Raw genomic sequence first — 23,623 nt, forward strand, 5'->3', positions numbered from 1 at the left:
AGTCTTCGCGAAGTCGTCTACACCGCGCGCGCGAAGAACGCGGCGCGGCGCGGAACCGACGCGCGCGGATCGCGGCGCGGATCTGAAGCGCGGCGAGAGGGCGCTCGCTTTTCGTCGGCGCGTGTTAGGTACGCGCGGCGAGCGGATCTCTCTCGAGGAGGCGAGAGCGCGCGATGGCGGCCGCGATGGCGACGACGTCCGCGACCGCGCTCGTCGCGTCGCGACGCGCCGCGACGGACGCGAGCGCGCTGTCCTCGCGCGACGCGCTCCGCGCCGCGCCGCTCGCGCCCTCGCGCCGTCGTCCGGGGGGCGCGGCCGCGATCTTCTTCCGCTCGGGGGGGCGCGCGTCGTCGTCGAACGCGTCCTCCGCGACGACCGCGTCCGCGTCGAACGCCGCCGGCGGCGATCCGTGGTGGAAACCCCCGGCCACGCCGCGCGCGGCGGGCGCGACCGAGCCTCGCGCGGGCGCGGGCGGTCTGTCCAGGAGCGCCCCGCGCGCGACCGGCGGCGGCGTCGTTTCGGGCGCCTCGGAGAGAAGCGGCGCCGCGGAGCGAAGAAGAGCGCCCCCGCTCGCGGCGCCGGGGGCTCCGTCTCGCGTCGCCGACTACACCCGCTCCGGCGGCTCCCTCCAGATCACGCGCGAGCTCCTCCAGCGCGCGCGCAGGGCGAGGGCGGACCGATCGCGACGGACGCGCCAGGAAGAGAGCGTCTTCTCCCGGAGCGGTGGCTTCGTCTACGCGAGAGACTTTTTCTCCCCGGACGACTTCCGCGTCGTGAGAGAGGCGTGCGAGACGCTGCGCGCGTCCTTGGCGACGGAGCGCCGCGCGTGCGCGAAGCAACGGCTGGGCGTGATGATCCCGCGCGAGCACGTCGTCCACCGCGCGTTCATGAACCAGACCGTCGCGGACCGGATATCGCGGCTGGTCGGGAAAGACCTCCAACCCGCGGACGTCCCCGTGGAGTTTCGCGTGTACCCGCCGGGGAGCGCGATGGACTGGCACCAGGACGTCGCGCTGTACACGGAGCCGCAGTACGAGCTCGTGTTCACGCTGGACAACACGTCGGACTCGCAGACGCAGTGGCAGGACGGCGAGGGAGCGAGGAGGGGCGGGTGGACGGAGCCGAACAGCGTCATCGTCGTCCGCGCGGAGAGCGTGATTCACCGCGTGACGCCCATCACGAAGGGGGAGCGATCGATCGTGAAGTTCGCGTTCACGTCCACGCTGGAGAAGACGAGGGAGTATTACGAGAACCTGCAGACGTACGACTGACGCGAGCGACGACGAGTTGGGGGGGGGATGCGTGTTAGCTAGGTCGCCGCGATAGAGAGGCCGATCGTCGATCGTTTCGTCGTTCTCGCGCCGCGTCGTGTACTACGCGTTCGCGTACACGTCTGACTGCTCGCCGTACGTGCGACCCTACGCCAGCTGGGCCCCCGTCCGCGCGAGAGGTTGCCGACGGTGGCGATTTTATCCGCAACCAACCGCTCGTCGCGCGGCGCCGTCCGCAGAGCTTCGCGCGCGGCGTCCACCGCACGCACGTCGAGGGTCGTTCGGTTCCCCCGACCGACGCACGCGCGCGCGAATCGCGATCGCGGCGTAGCACGCGCGCGCCCGCGCACGAGCGGCGCGTCGGCGGCGTCCCTTCGCGCGGGAAAGGTAAAGGCGCGGACGACTCGACTTGGGTTTTCGCGCGGCGACGCGACGATGGCGGCGATCGCGACGCTCGGGACGACCGCCGCGGTCGGGATGGGCGGCGCGGGGGTATCGCGACGGACGGTCCGGCCCGCGGCGTCGAGCGCGTCGCGAGCGCTGTCGTCCGCCGGCGGCGACGGCGCGGCCGAGCGCGCGATGATCTTTCGCCCCATCGGATCCGCCGCGAGCCGCGCGTCCATCGCCTCGCGGGGGCGCGTCCATCGCGGCGGCGGACGACGCGGCGAGCTGACGATCACCGCGGTGACGGGGCCGAGGGAGACGCGCATCGCGTCCATCCTCACGACCCTCCCGATCCGGATCGAGCTGTACTTCCGCGTGCGCAAGGGCAGGCGAACGCTGTGGAAAGCCATCAGCGCCTTCGCGGGATTCTACACCGCGAACGTCATCTCGCTGACGTTCGGCGTGCTCGGGATCAACGACGTCGTCGCCGGCGCGTTTTGCGTCGGGTTCTTCGAGCTCGTGACGAGGGCGTACTACAACAAGATCAAGCCCGGGAAGTACTGGGGGTTTCTGAACTGGTTCAAGCTCGGTCTCATCTACGCGCTCGTCACGGACGCGTTTAAGCTCGGGTCGTAGGCGGAGGGAGGGACGAAGAGACCGCCAGACGTCTTAAAAAGGCGGGGGAGGGGGCGCTCCGGGGCGATCGCACCGTACCGCACCGCGCGTGTTCACATCGTGGTAGCTAGGACACGCGACGTGCGAGTGAATCAATCTAATCTATCGACGAGCGCGCGCGTCCATCCGTGCCTCTCGAAGTCTCTCGCTCGCGCCGCGCCGCCGCCCGCGACGACGTCCGAAGGACTCACTCGAGCTTCTTCTCCCAGAAGTGCGCGACGCCGAGCTCCGGGTCGAGCTCGTAAGATTTAAACCCGAACTTCTTGTACGACCCCATCGCGTTCGGGTTGTTCGCGAGCACCTCCAGCGTGAGCTTGCACGCGCCTCTCTCGATCGCGATGGCTTGCACCCTCGCCATCATCGCCTGCGTCACGCCCTTCCTTCGATGCTCCGGCGAGACGAACACGTCGTGCACGTTCACGAGCGGCTTGCACTTGAACGTGCTGAACCCCATGAACGCGTTAATCAACCCCACGGCCTCGCCCGCGATCGTCGCGACGACGCTGAACGCGCCGGGAACGTTCGCGAGCTCGGCGCACAGCTTGGCGCGAATCTCGTCGGGGAGCGGTCCGCTGTTCCCGAACTGGTCGAGCGCGTACCCGTTCAGGAGGTCGCTCACCGTCTTCGCGTGCGACGGATTCGCGTAGTCCGCGACGTACGTCTCCACGGACGCCATCGCGATCGCGCGCGCGAGGAGTGAGACCAGACGCGCGAGCGTCGAGGTCGTCGACGAAGTCGTCAAGAACAGATTCTTTTCGCACCGACCACTGCACCTGACTCTGTTTATTATCTGTTCTGTCAGGCCTCGCCTGTTTGCTTGCTAGTGTGACTACTACTGTGACGTCGCTCACTCGTCGAAGAACCTGCGCGCGATGAACCGCCGCTGGTAGCTCTCCACCGCGCTCTCGATCCGCCGCCAGAAAATCTCCGTCGCGTCGACGGGCTTCCGCTCCTTCTCCTCCTCCTTCTCCGCCGCCCGCGAAGCCGCCGCCGCCGCCCGCGAAGCCTCCGCCCCCGCCGCCTGCGTGGGTGAAGCGATCGGTCAGTCGAACGTCTTACCGGTCAAACGTTGAAAGGGAAGCGCGGGTGAAGAGTGACGACGGGAAAAGTCCTTAAGGAACGGCGTGCACCACGCGAACGGGGTCGTATGGGAAGCAGTCTCACCTCCGCCCCCGCCCCCGCCCAAGCTCTCGACCACGCGCTCTTGTCCGTGACGGACGAGCACCGCGACCATATCACCGACCGCACGAGCGCGGGGAGATCTTCCCCGAGCGCGCGGTCGAGCCCGTGATCGAGCGCCTCGGTCAGCGCGACGCTCGCGCGCGGCGATCGACACGCGTCCTCGACGACGTCCGAGACGTGAAAGTCAATCGCCGCGGGCGGGACGTCTTTTCGCGTCAACGCGCCCGCGTCCACGGGCGCGGCCGACGCGAGAGCCGGGACGGCGGCGGCGGCGCCGTCGTCTGAGGACGCGCGACGCGCCGCGAGGGCGAGCGCCGCGGACGCTTTCTCCGCCGCGGACGCGAAGAGCGCGTCGAGCGCGGACGACCACGAGGGGCCCGCGCCCGCGCGCGATCCGTTCGACTCCTTCGCTTCGGCGTTCTCTTCCACGAACCTCGCGCGCCACGTCGCCGCGCTCGCGCGGAGCATGTCCACGTCGCCTTTCATCCCCCCGAAGTGCGCGCGGACGCACAGCGCGACGATCATCCCGGACTGGCGCGACGCGTCCAAGCCTCGACACGCCACCGCGAGGTTGCACAGCTCGCTCGTCGTCGTCGTCGCCGTCGCCGTCGCCGCCGCGCCGTTCTCTTTCTCGTCAAACGCGTCCTCCCCGACGACGTCGACGTCCTTCCCATCGCACGCCGCGAGCTCCGCGGCGTAGCGCACGACGACATCGCGCGCGCTTCGAGGCAGCGCGTACCCTTTGCTGTGCGCCGCGGCGAGCCACGCGACGAGCGGCGTCGCGGGATGCGCGACGGCGTCTTCGAGCGCGATCACGGGCAGCCTTCTGAGCGCCTCGGACGGGGACTGAAGGAGCAGAAGCCTCGCGCACCGCGCCGCGGAGACGATCCGCCCGCGCCGTATGTTCTTCTGGAGCGCGGACTTGAGCACCCCGGGGGAGAGGTGCGGCGCGCCGTCCGAGGCCCCCCGCGAGCCGTCCGACGGAGGTCGCGCGGCGGCGCGGAGCTCCGCCTCCGCCTCCCCCGCGCTCGCGGGCTGGACGTCCGTGACGAGCGTCAGCGTCGTCTCGCACGGTTCTCCCTCCGTCGTCTTCTCCTTGAACTTCACGACCGCGGTGAACAGCCCGCCGCCGCCCCTCGCGCCGCTCGCGTCGAACCCCGCCGCCTCCGCGGCGGCGCCTGGCGCGGCGCCGGGCTCGACGACCCACCGCCACGCGTCGGTCGCCGCGTCGATCCACGCCGTGAAGACGCGCTTGCAGCTCGCGCCTCGCTGCGCTCTCATCATCGCCGCGAACGCGGACGGCGCGGGCGCGGGCGCGTCGGCGGGCGGCGGCGGGGAAGGGTCCGCCGGCGCCTTCGTCTGCTCTTTCGGATTTCCTCCGCGCGTCGTCGCCTCCTCCTCCTTCGGCGGCTCCTCCGCGGCGACGACGCCGAGGCAACTTTCGACGTGCGCGGCGATCAAAGCGGAGTGGAACGACTTCGCGCAGAGCGGGCAGTCCACGAACGATGACCCGCTTCGCTGCGGCGTGCTCCCCGTCGCGGCTCTTCCGCGCTTCATCGTCGTCCCGCCTCGGACTGCGTGGATCTTAAAAGTCTACCGTCCGAACCGCGCCTCCTCCGACGCGTCGTCCGCGACCGACTTGAACGTCCCCTCCCGCTCCTCGCCGCCCCAGTCCTCTTCGCCGTCGGAGTTGTCGTACTCCAGCGCGCGCCGCGGCTCCGGCTCCGGCGCGGGCGACCGCGGCGCGATCGCCGCGCCCGAGCGGAAGTACGACGTCAGGAGCCTCTGCACGAGCCTGACGACTCGCGCGCGGAAGCGCTTCGGCGGGGACTCCTCTGTCTTCCGCGGTCGATCGTCGAGCTCGTCGACCTCCTCGCGGGCCCGCTTCATGTGGGGGGGGGCGTCGGAGTCGCGGCGACGGACGGTATCACCCTGCCCGCGGCGCGCTCTCGAGTGCACGCGTTCGTTTTTAAATGATCTGAGCGACGCGACGACGGGCGCCTGGCTGCCTGGCTGCTGCGGCTGATCACGGCTGGTAGGCTGGGGGAACACACTGCCCGACGAGCCAGGCGAGGCGAGGCGGCGGACGGAACGCGAGCGCGCCGCGACGACGTCGCACTCATACGACACGACATGATGCTAACCGACGCGCGCCGCTCGCCGGCTCCCTCCCTCCCTCCCTCGTCGTCGTCGTCGCCACCGCGCTTCACTTGCCCGGCACCCTCGCCCCGCCGGCGCGGTTCACCGCGGCGAGGTCGTTTATCTTGTCGAGGTACGAGTTCCGCTTCGCTCGCTTCGCCGGCGCTCTCGCGAGGTCCACCTTGGGCGACTTTTCCTTCTTGCTCTTCTTCTCCTTCTTGCTCTTATTCTCCTTCTTCTCCTTCTTCTCTCTCTTCTCCTTGACGACGACCGCGGCGGGCTCCTTCGCGGACTTCCCCGTCCCCGGCGCCGCGTCGAGCTCGCCGTCGTCGTCGAACCTCCGCTTCGTCCCCGTGTGCTCCGTCTTGATGACGCCCTTACCGCCCAAGCCCCTCTTCGATCTCTTCTCCACCTTCCCGTCGTGCGCGAGGTTGAACAGCGCTTCCTGGTCGTCCTCCGTGAACCCTCGCTCGCGCTTCACCGCGGATCGATCGTCCAGGTCGCGCTCGCGTTTGCTCCCGACGACGCCGCCCCACGTGAACTTGGCGTTTTGCCACCACGACAACGACAGCGTGCTGGCGCTCGGTTTCCCCTCGTACGCCTCCCCGGTCAGCGGCTCGGGTTCCGGATCGGGCGACGGCGTCCTCGGCGCGGATTTCTTCGACTTCTTGTCCGCCTTCTTCGCCGCCTTCTTCGCCGCCTCGGCCTCGTCGTCCGCGGCGGCTTTGGCTTTTTTTTTGTCCCTCTTCGACGCCTTCGTCCGACTCGTCTTCGCCTTCTTCGCGTCGGAGGATCCCCCGCCGGAGGACGACGCGTCGTCCCCGCGCGCGGCGCGCTCTCTCGCGGCGTCGCCCTCCTGGACCCCCCCGTACTTGTCCATGAACGCCTTCTCCGCCTCCGCAATGCGCGCGAGCTTCCCTTTCGCTCTTCCGAAGAACCCGCCGTCGCCCTTCCCGCCGCCCTTCGCGAGGTCCTTCGCGAGCTTCAGGTCGGACTCTCGCCCGCTGTAGTAGATGCCGTCGCGGCCCTTGACCTTGCCCGCGGCGACGATCTTCTTCCCGGTCGCGTCCACGGCGCAGTGCTTCAAGTTCCGAGCCATCTCGCTGTCGCTGTCGGCGTCGCTGTCGCTGTCGCTGTCCGAGCCGTCGGAGCCGCCGTCGTCGACCGCGACGCCCGCGTCCGCGCACGCGGCGGCGATTTTGGCGGCGGCGCCCTCGTAGTGATTCTCCCACCACTTCTCCTCCCACTTGTACCGCTCCTTCTCCGCGCCGAGACCGATGTTGAACTCTCTCTGCTTCACCTTGACGTGTTCCTTGATGCCGTCGCGCTGTTTCCCTAAGCCCTCGCCCTCGCTCCACCCCATCGCCTTGAGCATCGACTTTCCGAACCCGGAGAACGCCTTCTCCTTTGGATTCTTCTCGAACGTGGGCATCTTCATGGCGCCCCCCGCGGACGCGCCTCGAGCGCGCGAGCGATCGCGGAGCGCGCGCGCGTCGCGAGGACCTTTAGAGTGAAGGTCTCTGAACCCGCGGTGGGCGCGGTTCAGACGGCCGGCCGCGTCGGGTGCGGCGTTCGCTGTGCGCGCCTCAGCGCGGAAACTCGGCCGCAAAAACCAGGCGCGACCGGAGGTCTCGTCGCGCGGCGCGCCGGCCGCGGCCCACCGGCGGCCGCTCTCCGTCACAGAATAATCACTTTCTACGACACCACCCCGATGGCCGCCGCTCGCTCGCTCACGTCCCTCGGCCGCGTCGCCGCGCTCCGCGCGCCGGCGACGCTCCGCGCGCCCGCCAAGCGCGTCGTCGCCGCGCGCGCGATGTCCAAGAGCGTCGTCGCCACGGACAAGGCCCCCGCGGCGCTCGGCCCGTACAGCCAAGCCGTCCGCGCCGGGGACGCGCTCTACGTCAGCGGACAGATCGGCCTCGTCCCCGGGACGAAGGACTTCGCGGGCGACGACGTCGAGTCGCAGACGGAGCAGGTCATGAAGAACATGGGGGAGATCCTGAAAGCCGCGGGGGCGGACTTCGACGCGGTCGTGAAGACGACGATACTCCTCGCGGACATGGACGACTTCGCGAAGGTGAACGCGATCTACGGCGCTCGGTTCCCGAACGACCCGCCCGCGCGGGCGTGCTTCACCGTGAAGACGCTGCCGCTGAACGCGAAGATAGAGATCGACGCGGTCGCGTACTTGGGCGATTAGTTAGAGGAAAGAAGCGAGGGCGGCGGGTGCTAGCCTAGCTACTAGGACGACGGCGGACGGGTCGCCGTCGACGTCGGAAGATGATTTATTTTTCGAGTGCGCTCTCGACCAGCTCTCGACCAGCCAGCCAAACCTTCTCTCTCCGCGGAAAATCGCGTCCCCGTTCACTTCATCGACCGCGTTCACACGTCGGCCGGCGAGTAATCTCGGTACTCCGGAGCGCGTCTACGCTCACCGGACACCTGTAAAGATGCGACCTCCTGCTGGACGCGGCGGCAGAGGCGGTGCGTGTCCCCCCCGCGCGACGTTTCCGGAGCCGAGAGCGAATCTGTCGATTCGCCGCAAAAAAAAAAGCGAACGAACGCGCGTCCTCGGCGGCGTCCGGGAACGCGCGAGGTCGCGTTGGACGCGCCGTCGCGCGCGCGTGGCGACGCGTCGCGCGTCATCGTGCGCGCGCGATGACGCCGACGCGATCGCGCGCGTCGTTCGCGCCCCCTCGGACCTCGCCGCGCGACGCTCGAACCCGCCGCCCCGCCGCCGTCTGACCGAACGAATTCTCCCTCCTCTCGCGCGTCTTCCCTTCGATCATCCCGTAGGTTTCAGCCCCGGCGGCAGAGGCGGTGGCCGCGGTGGCTTCTCCCCCGGCGGTCGCGGCGGTCGCGGTGCGTCTTCATCCCTCTCGTGATCTCGGAATTGCGCGCGCGATCGTCGCGCGCGCGTTGCGCGCGTCGCGCGCGGCCCACCGCGCGCACGCTTCGTCACGGAAATTCATTCCCGCGGGAGTCGCGACGGACGAATTCGCAAACGACAATCCACCATCCGTCCCCGATCGTTTATCTCACCAAACGACCGTCGCCCGTCCCCTCGCTCTCTTCTCTCCCTCTCATCGTCAGGCGGCCGCGATGGCGGACGCGGCGGACGCGGCGGCGGCAGAGGCGGCCGCGATGGCGGACGCGGCGGCAGAGGCGGCGGCCGCGGCGGCCGCGGCGGCAGAGGCGGCAGAGGCGGCATGAAGGGCGGCGCGAAGGTTGTCGTCGAGAAGCACCGCCACGAGGGCATCTTCGTCGCGCGCGGGAAAGAAGACGCGCTCGTCACGAAGAACCTCGTCGTCGGCGAGTCCGTGTACGGCGAGAAGAGAATCTCCGTGGACGAGGAGGACGGCACGAAGACGGAGTACCGCGTGTGGAACCCGTTTCGGTCGAAAGTCGCCGCGGGCATCCTCGGCGGCCTCGACAACGTGCACATCAAACCCGGGACGAAGCTTCTGTACCTCGGCGCCGCCGCGGGGACGACGGTGTCGCACTGCTCCGACGTCGTCGGCCCGACCGGGTGCGTCTACGCCGTGGAGTTCTCTCACCGCCCCGGCCGCGACTTGGTGAACATGGCGAAGAAGCGCACCAACGTCATTCCAATCATCGAGGACGCGAGGCACCCGATGCGGTACCGCATGCTCGTCGGCATGGTGGACACGATCTTCGCGGACGTCGCGCAGCCGGACCAGGCGAGAATCGTCGCGCTCAACGCGCAGTACTTCTTGAAAACGGGCGGGAACTTTATCATCTCCATCAAGGCGAACTGCATCGACTCCACGGTGCCGGCGGAGGCGGTTTTCGCGCGCGAAGTGAAGAAGCTGCAGCAGGAGCAGTTCAAGCCCGCGGAGCAGCTGACGTTGGAGCCGTACGAGCGGGATCACGCGATCGTGACCGGGTCGTACCGCGTCGGCAAGAAGAAGTCCAAGGATTAAGAGACGCGCGGTGCGGTGGAGGAGAGGAGAGAAGCCCGGAGGAGAGGGACGGCGGACGCGGATCGAGTGCGTGGACGCATCGGACGGATCGCCCCGATCGGATCGGACGGATCCGTCGAGGGACGGATCGGACGCGACCTCCGCTTGTATGATAACGAGAGCCAACACGCCGCGGACGCCATCGCCGCGATGGCGTCCGCGGCTTTTGCAATGCACGTATTAAACAGAAACGCCGAGACTCTTTCCCTCTCGCGCGCGCGATGAGGTTCTCTCCTCGCCGGCGTCCGTCGTCGGTCACTCCGAAAACCGCCGACTCGTCCTTCGTCCTCTCGCCTGCAAAACCGCGGCGACGATTTCGCCGCGGCCACTTCATCTCATCTCCGCCGCCCTCTCGCGCGCGCGACGAGCGCGATGGTGCTCCTGGACGAGCAGCAGATCAAGTCGATGGCGCCCGGCCGGTTCTTTCGAGACCACACGGGCCCCATCAACTCGCTCGATTTCCATCACACCGAGGACGTGATGGTCACCGTCGGTGCGTCCGCGGATCTCGCTCCGCTTTTCGCCGCTCGCCTCGACCCGCGCGGCGCGCGTCGAGACTTCCCGCTCCCGCGCGCGCGATCGTCCGATCGCGCCGCGGGTTCATCCCCGCGATCGCGACGACGGCGCCTTCGCGCGCGCGCGACGTCCACGCGCGCGGTCCCTCCCGTCGCGCGATCCCCCCCGCGCCCCGCGCGCCGCCCTCGAATCCATCCACCGACCCGTCGCGATCACCCTATACACTGGTCCCCATACGACCGCGTTCGCGTGGTGGACGCCGATCCTTAAGGACTCGCCTCTCTCGCTCGCCGCCGATCCGATCCCGCGCCAGCCAACCCCATCTCACATCCGATCCCGATCCCTCCTCCCCCGCAGGCGACGACGACGCGCTGCACCTGTACCGCACGAACACCGGGCAGCTCCTGAAGACGCTCTACTCCAAAAAGTACGGCTGCTCGTGCGTCACCTTCACGCACGCGTCCCAGGCGGTCGTGTACGCGTCCAAGGTGAAGACCGCGTCGGCGCAGCCGCAGAAGGATCACGCGCTGCGATACCACTCGCTCCACGACAACACGTACCTGCGGTACTTCGTCGGGCACGCCGACCAGGTCGTCTCCGTCGCGATGTCCGCGAAGACCGACCAGTTCCTCAGCGCGGCCAAGGATCGCACCGTGCGCCTGTGGGACCTGCGCACGAACGTCTGCAACGGCGTGATCCGATGCGCGACGACGCCGTCGGTGGCGTGCGACGCGCAGGGGCTCATCTTCGCCGCCGCGACGGACGACGGCGAGGTGAAGCTGTACGATGCGCGAGGGTACGACCAGGGGCCGTTCACGACGTTTCGAGTGGGCGCGAAGGACAGGGTCACCGGGCACGCGCCGCGGGTCACGTGCGCGAAGTTCTCGCCGGACGGGGAGTTTCTGCTGTGCGTCGCCGGAGGGGTCATGTACGTGCTCAACGCGTTCGAAGGCGACGAGACTATGCGCATCAACGTCGGCGCGGAGACGGGCGGGATGGGGCAGGGGAAGGACGCCGCGGGGGCGTCCGGGAACAACCTCGAGGCGTGCTGGACCCCGGACGGGCAGTACGTGTTGTCCGGGGGCGCGGACAGCCGCGTGCACGTGTGGAGCGCGAAGACGGGGGGGAAGGTGGCGGTGTGGGGGTCGAGGCACGCGGGGATCCCGAGCTCGATTCGGTGGGCGCCGGGGATGATGCTCGCGGCGAGCGCGTGCACGGAGGGCGGGTGCGCGCTGTGGATTCCGCAGAACATGGGCGCGTGAGCGCGGCGTGTTTGCGTGCGTCGTGATGCGTGTGATATCATAATGCGTGCTGCGGTATCGATCGCGATCGCCGCCTCGCCGCCTCGCCGCGCTCGCGCGTCCCCGGCTGGCTAGACGACGTCTCAGGGACGCGCCGCCGCGTCGACCGTCGTCCCCCCCCCCCTCCTAATCCTGTCCTTGAACGGCCCGTGCGCGCTCGTCTCGATCCTGAACCGATCGATCTCGAGCCCCTTGTCGTACGCGCTGTACTGCCGCCACTCCAGCGACGTTCCGTCGCCGTCGACGGAGACGACGCCGTACGTGAAATCCGCGCTGCGTCCGCTCTTCTTCTTCGGGCCCCACCCGCTCTGAAACGCGCACCACGCCGCGGCGTCGTCGTGCGTGCACCTTCCCCGGCTCGGCGGGTTCGGGAACTTCGCGCCGCTGTCCATCTCGTCGTTCCCGCCGCTGCCGGTGGTGATGTGCACCGTCGCGTGGGGGTTCACGTACCGCTCGAACGTGACGTTCTCTCCGCCCGCGACTTCGTCGCGATACGCGGGGTAATACCGCACGTAGTCGTGCTCGTGCCCGTTGAAGTGCAAGTCGACGCCGTGGTCGTAGAAGAGCTCCTCGATCGGGAATATCGACCGCTGCGATTCCGACGCCGACGCCGACGCCGACGCCTCTCCCAGGAATTCCGTCGCCTCTCTCGCGCCGCACGCGCCGAGCGCTCCGTCTCTGTATTCGTCCTCGCACCACGAAGGGATGCCTCTTCGGACGGCTTCGTTCGTCCACGAGCACGTCGGCTTATCGTCCGCGTGGTTGTGTTTCTTTCCTAAACCTAACGCCCTCTTCCCGGACGTTATCGCACGCGTGAACCATCCCCCTCGTCGACTCTCCTCCTCCGCGGCGTACGCGTACCCCTTCGTCGCTTTCGCGCAGTACATCGGCCTGTGGCCGTGGACGACGATCCACGGCGTCTTCGCTCGGTTCGCGTTCGCCGCCGCTAAATCCGCCTCGAGCCAGTCGTACATCTTGTTCACGTACGCCGCGTCGAAGTACTCGCCCCAGAAGAACACCTCCGAGTTCCACGCCACCAAGTGCACCGGTCCGATGTCGAGCGAGTAGTAGTGGTTCTGCGTCTCCGTCTCCGCGCCGACGCCGGGCATGCGGAACCGCGCCTTGTAGTGCGAAAAGTTGTACGCGCGCTCGTGGTTCCCCGGGGATACCATGTACGGCACGTACGCCGCGATGGGCTGGATGTCGTCCATGTATCGGTCGCCCGTGCGCCCGTCGCGACTGTCCAGATCGTACGCGAAGTCGCCGCAGTGCACGAGGAGGTCGGGACGCGCCTCCGCGACGTCCGCGTCGGCGCCGTCGACGCCGTGCACCTCCGCGCGGACGAGATCTAACACGCCGGTGGAGTCGGAGTGCCCGACGTCGCACACGGCGATCATCCGCAGCGGCGGGCCGGCTCGTATCTGCTCCGGCGAGCGCTTGTGGAAGAACCAGAACCGCTCGCTCCACGCGCGCGACACCGGGTCGCCGACGCGGTACGCGATCTTCTCTCCCGGGCGGAGCTCGCGCAGCGTCGCGTGATGGATGAATCTCGTCCCCGAGGCGTTCCCGCCGTCCACGAACGCGCGCTCCTCCCCCGTCGCGCTCAGGACGAGTTCTTCGTTCCCCCCTCCGAACGGGGCGTACTGCACGACGCTTCCGGCGGAGCTCGACGTCTGCCACGTGATCGTCATCTCGTCGTCGTTCGCACCGAGCGCGATGTGCACGCCCGAGGGGACGGGGAGCGGGCGGGGCTTCTTCTTCGAGATCGTCGACGTCGTCGGGGAGCGCGGGGACAGCGCGGCCGTCGCCCCGCGCGACGCGCGCGCGAGCGCGGCGCAGGGCGTCGGCGCGGACGCGACCGCGAGGAGCGCGGCGAAGAGAACCGCCGCCGCGCGCGTCGTCGTCCGCATCGTCGTTCGTCCGCGCGCTGCCGCGAACACTGTCTCGTCGAGATAGCTCGAGCTCTGCTCGACGCTCGGCGCGCGAACAGCACCTTTTTCGTTTCGCGCGTCAGATCTCCGACTTGTACTTTTGGCGTCACTCTCCTTACTGTTTGCGCATATGTATATTTAACGTACGAATACGTCAGAAAGTTAAGTTGGCGCGGAAATGGAATATTCCGTGGCCACAACGCGGTGATGCCCTTTCGAAAGCGTCAGTTCCGAGAGCGCGATCTGAGATGAAGTTCGGGCAATACCTCGATGAGAACGCGGTGAGGGAATGGAAGGAGCACTACGTGAGGTATAACGCCCTGAAGAAGGTCCTGAAGGCGATCGTCGCGTCTCGGGATGAGGCCGCCGCGCTCGGGGACGACGCGGGGGCGGAGAGGTTCACCCCGCCGAAATCGCTCGCGCAGTTCTCGCTCACTTTATCGCCGCGCAAGCCGCAGGGGAACGCGAGCGCGCAGGCGACGGAGACGCGGTTCTTCGAACTGCTGGACGACGACATGGATCGCGTTCGGGACTTCGTCACGAGCACGCTCTCCAGGCTCAAGGACGACGTCGCGAGCTGCGCGGCGGAGATCGACGACGCCGTGAGGTGCGACGCGCGACATGCCGATCTCGCGCGACTCTGCGCCTTCCCGTCCCGTCTCGTCGTCGTACGTTTATTTTATTCCGTCGTCGTCGTCGCCTCCCTCGCTTCTCCTCTTCGACCGCCGATCCATCGCTCATCGTCGCACGTCATCGATCGTTCGTCCACAGGCGCGACCTCCCGACGATCGCGGCGACGTGCGGGTCGAAGACCTCCTCGATCGCGTCGCTCGAGTCCGTGTCCTCCGTCGTCGCCGCCGCCGCCGCGGAGGGCGGCGAGAACGGGTCCGGGTCCGCGTCGGCGTCGAGCGGCGAAGACCAGGACCAGGGGTCGCCCTTCAGCACGCTCAGCGGCGACGTGGTCGAGGAAGCGACGCGCGTCGTCGACGCGCTGCGAGAACGCCTGCAGCGCGTCCAGGACGAGTTCCTTCGCATCGAGAAGTTTGCGAACCTGAACATGATGGCGTGCTACAAAATTTTGAAGAAACACGACAAACTCTGCCCCCACACGGTGTGCTGTCGGTACTACCTCGAACGTCTGCATCAGCTGCCGTGGATTCGCGCGGATCACTCGAGCGTCTTCGTCGTGCAGATGTCGGACCTGTTCGAGCTTCTGCGCGGCGACCGGACGCGGAAGGCGAACGGGAAGAAGAAGAAGGCGAGCGAGCGCGACGGCGCGCAGGACTTTGTCCGAACGACGCGGAAGTACTGGGTATCGCCCGAGGACGTCAGCGGCGTGAAGCAGAACATCGCGCAGCACTTGCCCGTGTTTCTCGTCGAGCGCGAGCGCGTGAAGGGACTGGTGGAAGCCGCCGCGGGCGAGAGCGGCGACGGCGTCGCGCCGGGCTTCGCGGGGCTGACGTTGCCCTCGCACGCGGACAGCCAGATGACCAACTCGGTGTACCTGGACAACGTGCACTTGGAGCTGTACCACGCGAGACTGAAGAAGGCGCCGCGCGCGATCGCCATTCGGCTGCGCTGGTACGGCCCCGCGCCGACGGGGTCGGTGTACGTCGAGAGGAAGACGCACCGGGAGAGCTGGACCGGGGAGGAGAGCGTCAAGGAGCGATTCGCGCTTCCGGCGGCGTACATCGTGCCGTATCTCCAATGTAAGCACACGTGGGAGAAGGAGGAGTCGCGGCTTCGCGCGCAGCACGCGAAGAACGATCGCGAGCGACCAACGTCCGGCGCGGAGCTGAAGAAGATCAAGACGCTGTTCACGGAGGTGCAGAGAGCGATCGAGAGCAAGCAGCTGCAGCCGACGCTTCGCACGGTGTACATGCGGACCGCGTTTCAGGTGCCGTACGACGCGAGCGTGCGTTGCTCGCTGGACACGTCCCTCGCGATGCTCGTGGAGAATCCCGCGGGAGGGCCGTCGTGCACGGCGTTGGAGCGGTGGTACCGCGACCCGAGCGTGCCGTTGCACCGAACGGAGGTGACGCGGTTTCCTCACGCGGTGCTCGAGATTAAGCTCGCGCTCGGCGAGGGCGTCGCCGCGCCGGACTGGGTCAACGAGCTTGTCGCGAGCGGCGCGCTGACAGAGGTGCACAAGTTTTCCAAATTTATGCACGGCTGCGCGGTCTTGTTTCCGGACACCGCGCAAGAGGTGCCGTACTGGGTCGACGACGTGAGCTTGCGGGATTCGCTGCAGCACTCGGCGAGCGTGGAGACGGGCGCCGCGCGCGTCCCCCGCCCGGGCGCCGGCGACGCCGCGACGGGCGCGGCCGCGGCCGCGGCGGCGGACGCGAGGACGGACGCCGGCAAGCGGCGAGGGAGCCGAGGGAGCGACGAGGACGGCGAGCTGACGCACCCGTTGCTCCTCGCGCGCGACTTGGAAGGGCGCGACGCTTCGCGGCACGTGGTCTTGGACCTCATCGGCGACGCGCGCGCGGAGGCGGAGGGCATGCGCGAAGCCGCCGGTCGCCGCGGCGCCGGGTTCTTCGCGGACGTCAAGCGCTTCTTCAGACGGCTCCCCGGCGGCGGCGCCGGCGGCGGTCGCGCCGGCGCCGGCGGCGGTCGCGCGCCTTCGGTCCCGCGCAGCGTGCCGATGCGCGTCGAGCCGAAGACGTTCTTCGCCAACGAGCGGACGTTTCTCTCTTGGCTCCACACCGCGGTGCTCATCGGCACGATCGGCGCCGCGCTCGTGGGCGTCCACCTCGGAGGGTCTCCGTCTGGGGCGCCGCATAAGGACGTTCACGGGAACGATCGAAGCACCGCGCCGCTGGTGATCGCGATGACGATGCTCAGCGCGAGCGTGTGCTTGTGCGCGTACGCGACGTGGACGTTCGTGTGGCGCGGGCGGGCCATCGCGGCGCGGAGGACGGTGGCGTTTCACGACCCGACGGGGCCGGTGGTGATGGGCGCGATCATGATGTGCGCGATGGTCGTCGTCATCATCGTGACGATACTTCAGTACGAGCGCGGCGGCGACTTGTGACGCGCGTCGTCGTCGGCGCGCGTCACAGACTCGCGCGGGAGGCCGTAGACGCGACGACGAGATGAGATTCTAGCTAGCTAACGCCGTAGTTGTGTTTTGGGTTCGTCGCGCGCGCGCGCGTGGATACGAGATAGATCGTCGACTAGGATAAGTTGTTACGGTACGCCCGCGACGAGAGTCGCGTCGTCGTCGTCACCGCCCGAAGAAGCCCTTCTTCTTCGGCTTCGGCTTCGGCTTCTCCTCTTCTTTCTTCTTCTTCCCACCCCCGAACAGCCCTTTGAACGGGTTCGAGATGCCCTCGTCGTCAGGGTCGACCCACCCCTCGTCCGCGTACGGCCCGCGCAGGTCGAACCGCTCGCCGCCGTCGAACTCGGGCATGCCGATCGCCATGCCGGGGATGGATATCCATCCCTTCTGCCCCTTGAACGCCTCCTTCGACAGCTCGTTCGCCTTGTCGCGGTTCTTCTTGTTGATCGCCTCCGTCTCCTCCTTCGAGAGCGTCCCTTTGAGGAACCCGCTGACTTTCTTGCGCCGCGACGAGATCTCGGACTCGACGTTCACGCCGCGTCGGCGCTTCCGCAATATCTCCTGCTGCGCCTCCCAGGTCGTGTCTCGACCAGCCTTGTCCTTGTCGTTCTCGAACCAGCCCGCGCGCGTGATCGCCGCGAGGTCGCGACCGCGCGACGCGTTGGACGCCGCGCGTGGGGCGCGCGCGAGGGCGCGCGCGTTCGCGAGCGAACCCCGGGACGTGAGGACGGGCGAGGAGGACAGCGCGCGCATGGTGCGAATGGCGAATCTCGAGAGACAGGCTGGCGCGTATCTTCGACGCGCGACTGCGACTTTTCTGTTCGCTCTCCTCGCGTGACATCGTCTACCCGTCGCTACGTGATGGCTACCTACCGCGTCCCCTCCCCGTCCCGCCTTTTCCTTCGACGGCGACGTCCGTTCCTCGCCGCCGTCGTCCTCCTCCTCCTCCTCCTCGTCGTCGTCGTCGTCGCTTCAGTCCCCCTCCTGTCATCATCACTTCCCGCCGTAGCTCGCGCGGAGCTGCGATTTCGTGCACAGCGACTTGAGCACTTGCGCGGTCGCCGTGGGGACGACGTCCATGCGCGTGAGCTCGAGGAGGACGTCGAACACCTCGGGGGAGAGGTTCACCCCCGCGAGTCTCGTGAGGTTCTCGAGCTCAGCCTTGAGCTCGTCGGGCGAGAGCGCGTCGGGCATGGCGCCGGGCGACCGCGGAAGTGTCCGCGGCGAGCCGCGTTCAAACGCTCGCATCGCGTTTCGCATCTGTCGATGACGCGGCGCGCGTGAGCGATGCTGACGCGCGATCAACACCGGTCAAACGGCGGTTTCAAACGCGCGCGCGTTTGAAACCGCCGAAAGCGAGCTCTCGGTCGACCGAGCCGACGGTCGAGAGACGACGATTCCTGCCTGCTCTTGGCGGCGGCGAAGCGCCGTCCGCGCTCGGTCTTTCACGCGCGCGCACCCGCACGTCGACGCCTCACACACTCACGATGCCCGAGCCCACCAAGGTGCGTCGAGCGCTTCACGCATCGCGCGAGTCCGCCGCGGGGTGATCGCGTCGTCGCGACCCCGCGCGCGCGCGGCGTCGCCGCGATCGGTCGATCGTCCGCGCCGGCCGCGATCGATCGACGTCGGACCCCCCCCCCGATCGACGCGGAAGTTCGCGTCGCGCCCCTCCGCCCGTCGCGTCGACGCGCGCGCGCTCTTCCGAGCTGACCGTCCGCGTCCCCCTCCCGCATCCCTCTCCTCCCTCGCGCGCTCGCGTCGCGTCGCTTCGCCGCGTCAGGAATTCCCCAAGCGCGACGCCGCGCTCGCGGCTGGCAAAAAGGACAAGGTCGTCGCCAAGGCGTTCAAGGAGGGCGGCAAGAAGGGCGTCGAGATCGAGGGCGCCGCGGACACGTCCGGTCTCACGTGCTTCTGCACGCGCATGCAAAACTCCGCGGGGGACATCATCCTCCTCGAAGCCGCGATGGAGGGCATGAACGCCGTCCCGGACCCGGAAGACCCGGAGGAGCGCAAAGGGTGCTCCGGCCACATCTCGAAGCTCATCATCTCCGAGAACGAACCGGAGAAGAAGATCGCCATGGTCGCGTACGTCACGGAGGAACACAAGGAGAAGATCAACGCGATCGAGTGGATGAAGTCCGTGTGCGAGACCGACCTCGGCGGCGGCGTCGGCGGGACCCCCGACGACGCGTCCACGGACACGTGGGCGACGTGCACCGCGGTCGAGGACACGGACAAGGGCTTCTTCTACCTCAAGATGAAGGACAACACGCTCGCGGCGGCGATTCAGTACCTCCGCGAGCGCGGCCTCTTCAACGACGAGGAGGATGACGAGGACGAGGAGAACCCGGCCGCGGACTTCGAGTGGTAAATCGCGCGCCGCACGTCGCGCGATGCCTTCGCTCGCCGCGCCTATAAGTAGTCGCTATATCTTTCGTTACGGCGCGATGATGAGCTAAATCGAAAGGACGCGCCTCGCCTCGTCACTTGCTCGCCGCCGCGAGCTTCTTCTCCATCGCGGCGCGGTAACTGTCGAAGCTCTCTTCTCTCCGAACCCTCCCCTTCCCGACCACGTACACCTCCCGCGCGACCCTCCGCACGAAGTACTGATCGTGCGAGACGAGAACGACGCCGCCTCGAAAGTTTTCAACCGCGTCCGCGAGCGCCGCCACCGCCTCCAGGTCCAAATTGTTCGTCGGCTCGTCGAGAATCAGCAAGTGCGGCCGCGAGTACGACGTCGCCGCGAGCGCGACGCGGCTGCGTTGCCCGCCGCTCAGCGCGCCCGCGGGGACGAGCTGCTGCGCGGCGTCGACGCCGCAGGACGCGAGGTGCGACCGCAGCTCCCGCTCGCGCGTCGCGCTCCCGTCTCCGGGGAACTTCTCGAGCATGAACGCGAGCGGCGTCTTGTCGTACTCGAGCTGATCCGCGTGGTGCTGGTTCACGAGCGCGATCCTCGCGCCGGGGTTGGTCGTGACTTTCCCTCGCGTCGGCGCGAGTACGCCGAGCATGACCTTCACGAGCGTCGTCTTCCCGTCGCCGTTTTCGCCGAGGAGGCACACCCTCGACGCGCTGTCCAGAGACATGTCGACGTCCGCGAAGAGCTCGGTGTTCGTCGCTCCCGGGTACTTGAACGCCACGGACTCGAGCGTCGCGATCGGTCCGCGTAACTCGCCCCCCGCGGCGAGCGTCAGCGGCAGCTCCGCGTCTTCGCTGAGGTCCGCGAGCTCGCGCGCCTCCGCGGCGGCTTCCTCGTCCAATTTCGCCGCCTCGTTCGCTTTACGCGTCATCATGTTGATCTGCGAGGACGACCCGCCGTACTTAAACCCGTGCCCGGCGTACGCGGCGAGCTTCTCCTTCTTCTCCTCCCTCGTCGCGACGCGTTTACGAAGCGCTCTCTGTTGCTCCTCTCTCTTATCCGCCCAGGCGCTGTAATTCATCCGATGCGCCGTGAGCCGCTTCGCCACGCCGCTGATGTGCAGCGAATCCGTCGTCGCCGCGTCTAGAAAGTGCCGGTCGTGCGACACGACGACGACGACGCGCGTCCGCCACGTCGGCGACGCGCTGAGCTCTCTCGAGAGCCACAGCACCGCGGCGATGGAGAGGTGATTCGTCGGCTCGTCGAGAAGCAGGACGTCTAAAAAAGTTCACCAGTCAGTTGAAAGGAGACGCGATCAAATGTTGAAACCGGGCGACGGGTGAAAAACTTTTGTATAGAACGCACCTGGTTTCGCGAAGAGCGCCGCCGCGAGCGCGGCTCGGACGCGCCATCCCCCGGACAGCGCGCGCATCTCTCTCCCAGAGAGGTGCTCCGGGAACCCGAGCGCGTGGAGGAGCGCGGCGGCGCGGCCGGGCGCGCCGTCCGCGTCGCACTGGAGGAGTCGTTCGTGGACGTCCGCGAGACGTTTTTGGTCTTCGCTCGCGTCGTCTTCGCCGCCGCCGGAACGTGATGACGCCTTATCCTCTAGCGTTTTCGCCTCCGCGAGCAGGAGGCGTCGCTCGACGTCCGCCTCGACGACCAAGTCCATGGGCTTGGATCCCTCCTGCGCTTCCGTCAGGGACACCTCCTGAGAGACGTAGTGCACCGAGGTCGACGGGTCTAACCCGCCGACGCGCCTAGACGCCAAAAACTTCAGCAGCGTCGACTTGCCCTTGCCGTTCCGTCCGATGAGCCCGTACCTGTGCCCCGGCGCGAGCGTCAGCGACGCGCTCTCGAGGAGGTCCGCGCCCCCGCCGGGGTTCGGCAGCGTGAACGGCCCGAGCTCGATCGTCGCGAGCCGCGAGCCGGTCGCGTCGCCGGAGAGACGCAGCCGCGCCGCGCGCGTTCGCGCCGCCTCCAGCTCCGCGGCGAGCTCCGCCGCCTGCGCGGCCGCCTCGGCCGCAAGGTACCGCTGTTTCTGCTCCGCTCGCGCGCGCTCCTTCGCGCTCGCTCCGGCGGCGCCGCCCTCCGACGGCGCGTGGTCGTATGTGATCTCCTGCGCGGCGAACTGCGAGCGCAGCGCCTCGGTATCGCGCATCGTCCGCGCCTCGAGCTTGGAGACGCCGCCGCCGAGGGATATCGGCGCGCGCTTCTCCGCGGCCGCCGCGGCGGAAGCGGCATCCCCTCCTCCTCCTCCTCCTCCTCCTCCTCCCTTGAGTTTCTCCCACAGCTCGCGCGCCAACGCGGACGCGCGCGCGTCGTCGCCGCCGCAGAGCTCGTCCCTCGCGAACCCCGCGACTAAATCTTCGAACTCGTTGAACTCGTCGAGCGCGTCCTCGACGCCGCCGGCGACGTACTCGATCGTGTCGGCGTCCAAGCCGGCGAGGACTTCCGCGCACGCCGCGAGCGTCTCCTCCGGGGTCGGCATCGGCGCCGCGGGGGAGGAGGAAGGCGCTCGCGCGGGGCGCACTGCGCGATGCCTCGCGTCGGGCTCGGGTCTTCTCGTCGCGTCCGAAAGCGACGTGACGGCGCGCCGACGCGACGCCGAGCTTTCTTCATCGGGTCATCAGTTCCGCGCGCGCGCCGCCGCGTGCGACGCGCGCCGGTCATGTCCGACGACGCCGACGACGTCGCCGCGAAGGAGGCCGCGGCGCTCTTCAAGATCCACGGCGTCGACCAGCGCTCGCCGTCGCTGACGTTCGAGCACGCCGCGCTCGGGGACGGCGTCGTCGTCGCCGTGCGCCAGGACGGCAGCACGAGCAGGTCGTTCCTCCCGGGCACGAGCACGGTCATCTGGCCGTGCGCGTACACCCTCGCGGACATCCTGTGCGACGCGACGGCGGCGTGGAGGAGGACGAGAGAGGAAGAGGAGTGCGCGTCCGTCGTCGGCGGCGTCGACGGCGACGCGGCCGCGATCGACGCGGCGACCGACGGCGCGGTGACGCCGCACACCGTCGTCGTCGAGCTCGGCGCGGGGCTCGGACTCGCGGGGCTCGCGTGCGCGGCGCTGGGGGCGAAGCGCGTGGCCATCACGGACGCGACGACCGCGGCGGCGGAGCGGAACGTTCGCGCGTCCGGGCTCGAGAACGCGACCGTGCACGAGCTGTGGTGGCGACGCGCGGGGTGGAGGCGGCGGCGGGGGAGGGGCGCGGCGGCGGCGCCGGCGACGGCGGACGAATCGAAATCGAAATCGAAATCGGAATCGGAATCGGAATCGGAATCCGAGTCGGACGTGGACGAGGAGCCGGAGGGGACGCCGACCGCGGCGGAGGTCGCGGAGGCGCTGCTGAAGACGCTCCCGGGCGGTGAGGCGCCGCACATGATCATAGGCAGCGACGTGTGCTACTCGCAGAGCAGAGGGGAGATGCAGATGTTGGCGGACACGATGTCGGCGCTCGCGGCGCCGGGGCGGACGAAGATTTTCGTCGTCTTCGAGGACCGCGGCGACTGCTGCTGGGGAACGTTGAATCACTTCTGGGTCGCCGCGGAGAAGGCTGGGCTGGAGGGGGACCCGACGCCGGTGGATGAGCTGAAGACGCGCGCGGGAGAGGGGAGGCACAACGACAGCGAGCGGCTGTTGTTGACGTTGACGAAGCGCGCGTCGGTGTAATTTAATTTTTTCACAGCGGCGACTTGTCAGCTGCACGCGACGACTTGCACTCCGCGCGGGAAACGCGAATCTTCGTCACTCGCGCGCGCGCGACGGACCGCGACCATGTCGTCGACGCCGATGCTCCTCGACGATGCCGAGGGCATCAGGAAACATAATCCCTTAATCGACGCGCTTCCGTACGCGGACGTCCTCCCCCCCGACTGGCGCCCGCTCGCGGATCGCATGGTCCAGGAGGAGATGCGTCGAATGACGAAGCGCCCGAAGGATTACCTGGCCGAGATGAAGCCCGCGTACGAGATGACGTATAAGGACTGCCCGATGATTAAAAAAGAGATGGAGAGGGTGGAGAAAGGGATCATGAAGATGCCTCCGCCGGACTCGACGCGGTACTCGCTCCCGCCGCCGCCGAAGAGCAAGAGGGACGACCCGGAGGCGTGGGAGGCTGCGGTCAAGAACGCGAAGGCGCAGCTCGAGCATCAGACGTTGCGGATACAGAACCTGGAGCTCATGCTGAAGTACGGGCCGAACCAGTGGAGGGCGTACAACGCGAGCCTGGAGGCGGCGATCAAGAGGTGCGCGCGCGCGGCGTCTGATGTTCGTTTCATTCGGGGCGAGGCGCGATCGCGCGAGCGCTGGGGAACCCTAAATTTCGATCTCCCCCTCGAGAAAAAAAAACTCCTCCTCCTCCCGCCGATCGATCGATTCCCGTTCTCACCGCCCGTCCCCATCTCTCCCGTCCTCGTCGCGTCAGGGTCGACCGCGAGATCGCGGAGCAAAAGGCGGCGACCGCGGAGCTCAACGCGCGACGAAAACTGAGACAGACCGCGGTCGGGGAGAAGCTCCAGAAGCTCGAGCGCGAGTTTTACGAGGGGTGCCGAAAGAACGCCGAGCTCGACTTCGCCATCAAGAAGCTCGAGGCGGAGAAGCGAGCGAGGGAGGGCGAGGAGACGGCGAAGGAGACGGAGACGGCGGCGGAGGGGAACGAAGAAGAGGGCGGACGGCCGAAGCGCCGGAGGCGCTGATCTCTGGTAGCTCGTAGCGTTGAATAGGAAGCGTTCGCGAATGAACGTCGTTCGGGTTCGTCTAAGCGCAAGCTGTTTACCTGTACACGTCGCGTTCGATTGCGACGTCTCGTCTTCTTGAGC

General features: G+C 68.1%; 16 protein-coding genes across 16 annotated transcripts; 9 read left to right on the forward strand and 7 right to left on the reverse strand.

The window, feature by feature from the left end:
- Positions 1–173: 173 nt before the first annotated feature.
- Positions 174–1,345, forward strand: MICPUCDRAFT_50652 (uncharacterized protein; the record flags this gene model as incomplete). Its single annotated transcript, XM_003055123.1, has 1 exon — positions 174–1,345. The coding sequence occupies one exon, from the start codon at positions 174–176 to the stop codon at positions 1,269–1,271; it is 1,098 nt and encodes a 365-aa protein (XP_003055169.1). The 3' UTR covers positions 1,272–1,345.
- A 172-nt stretch (positions 1,346–1,517) lies between these two features.
- MICPUCDRAFT_50653 (uncharacterized protein) lies at positions 1,518–2,441 on the forward strand. Its single transcript, XM_003055124.1, has one exon. The coding sequence runs from the start codon at positions 1,707–1,709 to the stop codon at positions 2,289–2,291; it is 585 nt and encodes a 194-aa protein (XP_003055170.1). The 5' UTR covers positions 1,518–1,706; the 3' UTR covers positions 2,292–2,441.
- A 76-nt stretch (positions 2,442–2,517) lies between these two features.
- MICPUCDRAFT_50654 (uncharacterized protein) lies at positions 2,518–3,006 on the reverse strand (the record flags this gene model as incomplete). Its single annotated transcript, XM_003055659.1, has 1 exon — positions 2,518–3,006. One exon carries the CDS (start codon positions 3,004–3,006, stop codon positions 2,518–2,520), a length of 489 nt encoding a protein of 162 aa, XP_003055705.1.
- Positions 3,007–3,177: 171 nt separating this feature from the next.
- MICPUCDRAFT_50655 (uncharacterized protein) lies at positions 3,178–5,069 on the reverse strand (the record flags this gene model as incomplete). Its single annotated transcript, XM_003055660.1, has 2 exons — positions 3,178–3,351; positions 3,495–5,069. 2 exons carry the CDS (start codon positions 5,067–5,069, stop codon positions 3,178–3,180), a joined length of 1,749 nt encoding a protein of 582 aa, XP_003055706.1.
- Positions 5,070–5,718: 649 nt separating this feature from the next.
- MICPUCDRAFT_38148 (uncharacterized protein) lies at positions 5,719–7,089 on the reverse strand (the record flags this gene model as incomplete). The annotated part of the gene is made up of 1 exon (XM_003055661.1): positions 5,719–7,089. One exon carries the CDS (start codon positions 7,087–7,089, stop codon positions 5,719–5,721), a length of 1,371 nt encoding a protein of 456 aa, XP_003055707.1.
- A 375-nt stretch (positions 7,090–7,464) lies between these two features.
- On the forward strand, positions 7,465–7,851 carry MICPUCDRAFT_43856 (uncharacterized protein; the record flags this gene model as incomplete). The annotated part of the gene is made up of 1 exon (XM_003055125.1): positions 7,465–7,851. The coding sequence occupies one exon, from the start codon at positions 7,465–7,467 to the stop codon at positions 7,849–7,851; it is 387 nt and encodes a 128-aa protein (XP_003055171.1).
- Positions 7,852–8,033: 182 nt separating this feature from the next.
- MICPUCDRAFT_50658 (uncharacterized protein) lies at positions 8,034–8,297 on the reverse strand (the record flags this gene model as incomplete). Its single annotated transcript, XM_003055662.1, has 1 exon — positions 8,034–8,297. One exon carries the CDS (start codon positions 8,295–8,297, stop codon positions 8,034–8,036), a length of 264 nt encoding a protein of 87 aa, XP_003055708.1.
- Positions 8,298–8,836: 539 nt separating this feature from the next.
- MICPUCDRAFT_61688 (uncharacterized protein) lies at positions 8,837–9,822 on the forward strand. The gene has a single exon (XM_003055126.1). The coding sequence runs from the start codon at positions 8,861–8,863 to the stop codon at positions 9,593–9,595; it is 735 nt and encodes a 244-aa protein (XP_003055172.1). The 5' UTR covers positions 8,837–8,860; the 3' UTR covers positions 9,596–9,822.
- A 184-nt stretch (positions 9,823–10,006) lies between these two features.
- MICPUCDRAFT_45192 (COMPASS/Set1C complex protein) lies at positions 10,007–12,177 on the forward strand (the record flags this gene model as incomplete). Its single annotated transcript, XM_003055127.1, has 2 exons — positions 10,007–10,127; positions 10,508–12,177. 2 exons carry the CDS (start codon positions 10,007–10,009, stop codon positions 11,410–11,412), a joined length of 1,026 nt encoding a protein of 341 aa, XP_003055173.1. The 3' UTR covers positions 11,413–12,177.
- Positions 12,178–13,630: 1,453 nt separating this feature from the next.
- Positions 13,631–16,556, forward strand: MICPUCDRAFT_50662 (vacuolar transport chaperone protein; the record flags this gene model as incomplete). Its single annotated transcript, XM_003055128.1, has 2 exons — positions 13,631–13,989; positions 14,154–16,556. 2 exons carry the CDS (start codon positions 13,631–13,633, stop codon positions 16,417–16,419), a joined length of 2,625 nt encoding a protein of 874 aa, XP_003055174.1. The 3' UTR covers positions 16,420–16,556.
- Positions 16,511–17,199, reverse strand: MICPUCDRAFT_61694 (uncharacterized protein; the record flags this gene model as incomplete). Its single annotated transcript, XM_003055663.1, has 1 exon — positions 16,511–17,199. The coding sequence occupies one exon, from the start codon at positions 17,197–17,199 to the stop codon at positions 16,612–16,614; it is 588 nt and encodes a 195-aa protein (XP_003055709.1). The 3' UTR covers positions 16,511–16,611.
- A 240-nt stretch (positions 17,200–17,439) lies between these two features.
- Positions 17,440–17,640, reverse strand: MICPUCDRAFT_50664 (uncharacterized protein; the record flags this gene model as incomplete). The annotated part of the gene is made up of 1 exon (XM_003055664.1): positions 17,440–17,640. The coding sequence occupies one exon, from the start codon at positions 17,638–17,640 to the stop codon at positions 17,440–17,442; it is 201 nt and encodes a 66-aa protein (XP_003055710.1).
- A 265-nt stretch (positions 17,641–17,905) lies between these two features.
- On the forward strand, positions 17,906–18,912 carry MICPUCDRAFT_49406 (uncharacterized protein). The gene is made up of 2 exons (XM_003055129.1): positions 17,906–17,951; positions 18,230–18,912. Exons 1-2 carry the CDS (start codon positions 17,934–17,936, stop codon positions 18,818–18,820), a joined length of 609 nt encoding a protein of 202 aa, XP_003055175.1. The 5' UTR covers positions 17,906–17,933; the 3' UTR covers positions 18,821–18,912.
- Positions 18,913–18,932: 20 nt separating this feature from the next.
- Positions 18,933–21,293, reverse strand: MICPUCDRAFT_50666 (ABC transporter/cobalt transport family protein; the record flags this gene model as incomplete). The annotated part of the gene is made up of 2 exons (XM_003055665.1): positions 18,933–20,083; positions 20,171–21,293. 2 exons carry the CDS (start codon positions 21,291–21,293, stop codon positions 18,933–18,935), a joined length of 2,274 nt encoding a protein of 757 aa, XP_003055711.1.
- A 180-nt stretch (positions 21,294–21,473) lies between these two features.
- MICPUCDRAFT_50667 (uncharacterized protein) lies at positions 21,474–22,475 on the forward strand (the record flags this gene model as incomplete). Its single annotated transcript, XM_003055130.1, has 1 exon — positions 21,474–22,475. The coding sequence occupies one exon, from the start codon at positions 21,474–21,476 to the stop codon at positions 22,473–22,475; it is 1,002 nt and encodes a 333-aa protein (XP_003055176.1).
- Positions 22,476–22,637: 162 nt separating this feature from the next.
- MICPUCDRAFT_6657 (uncharacterized protein) lies at positions 22,638–23,401 on the forward strand (the record flags this gene model as incomplete). The annotated part of the gene is made up of 2 exons (XM_003055131.1): positions 22,638–23,072; positions 23,252–23,401. Coding segments are annotated over 2 exons (585 nt in total), but the record flags the coding sequence as incomplete, so codon positions are not given.
- Positions 23,402–23,623: the final 222 nt, after the last annotated feature.

This window comes from Micromonas pusilla, assembly GCF_000151265.4.
Source record: "Micromonas pusilla CCMP1545 genomic scaffold MICPUCscaffold_1, whole genome shotgun sequence".
In the NCBI taxonomy this organism is placed as follows: Eukaryota; Viridiplantae; Chlorophyta; class Mamiellophyceae; order Mamiellales; family Mamiellaceae; genus Micromonas; species Micromonas pusilla.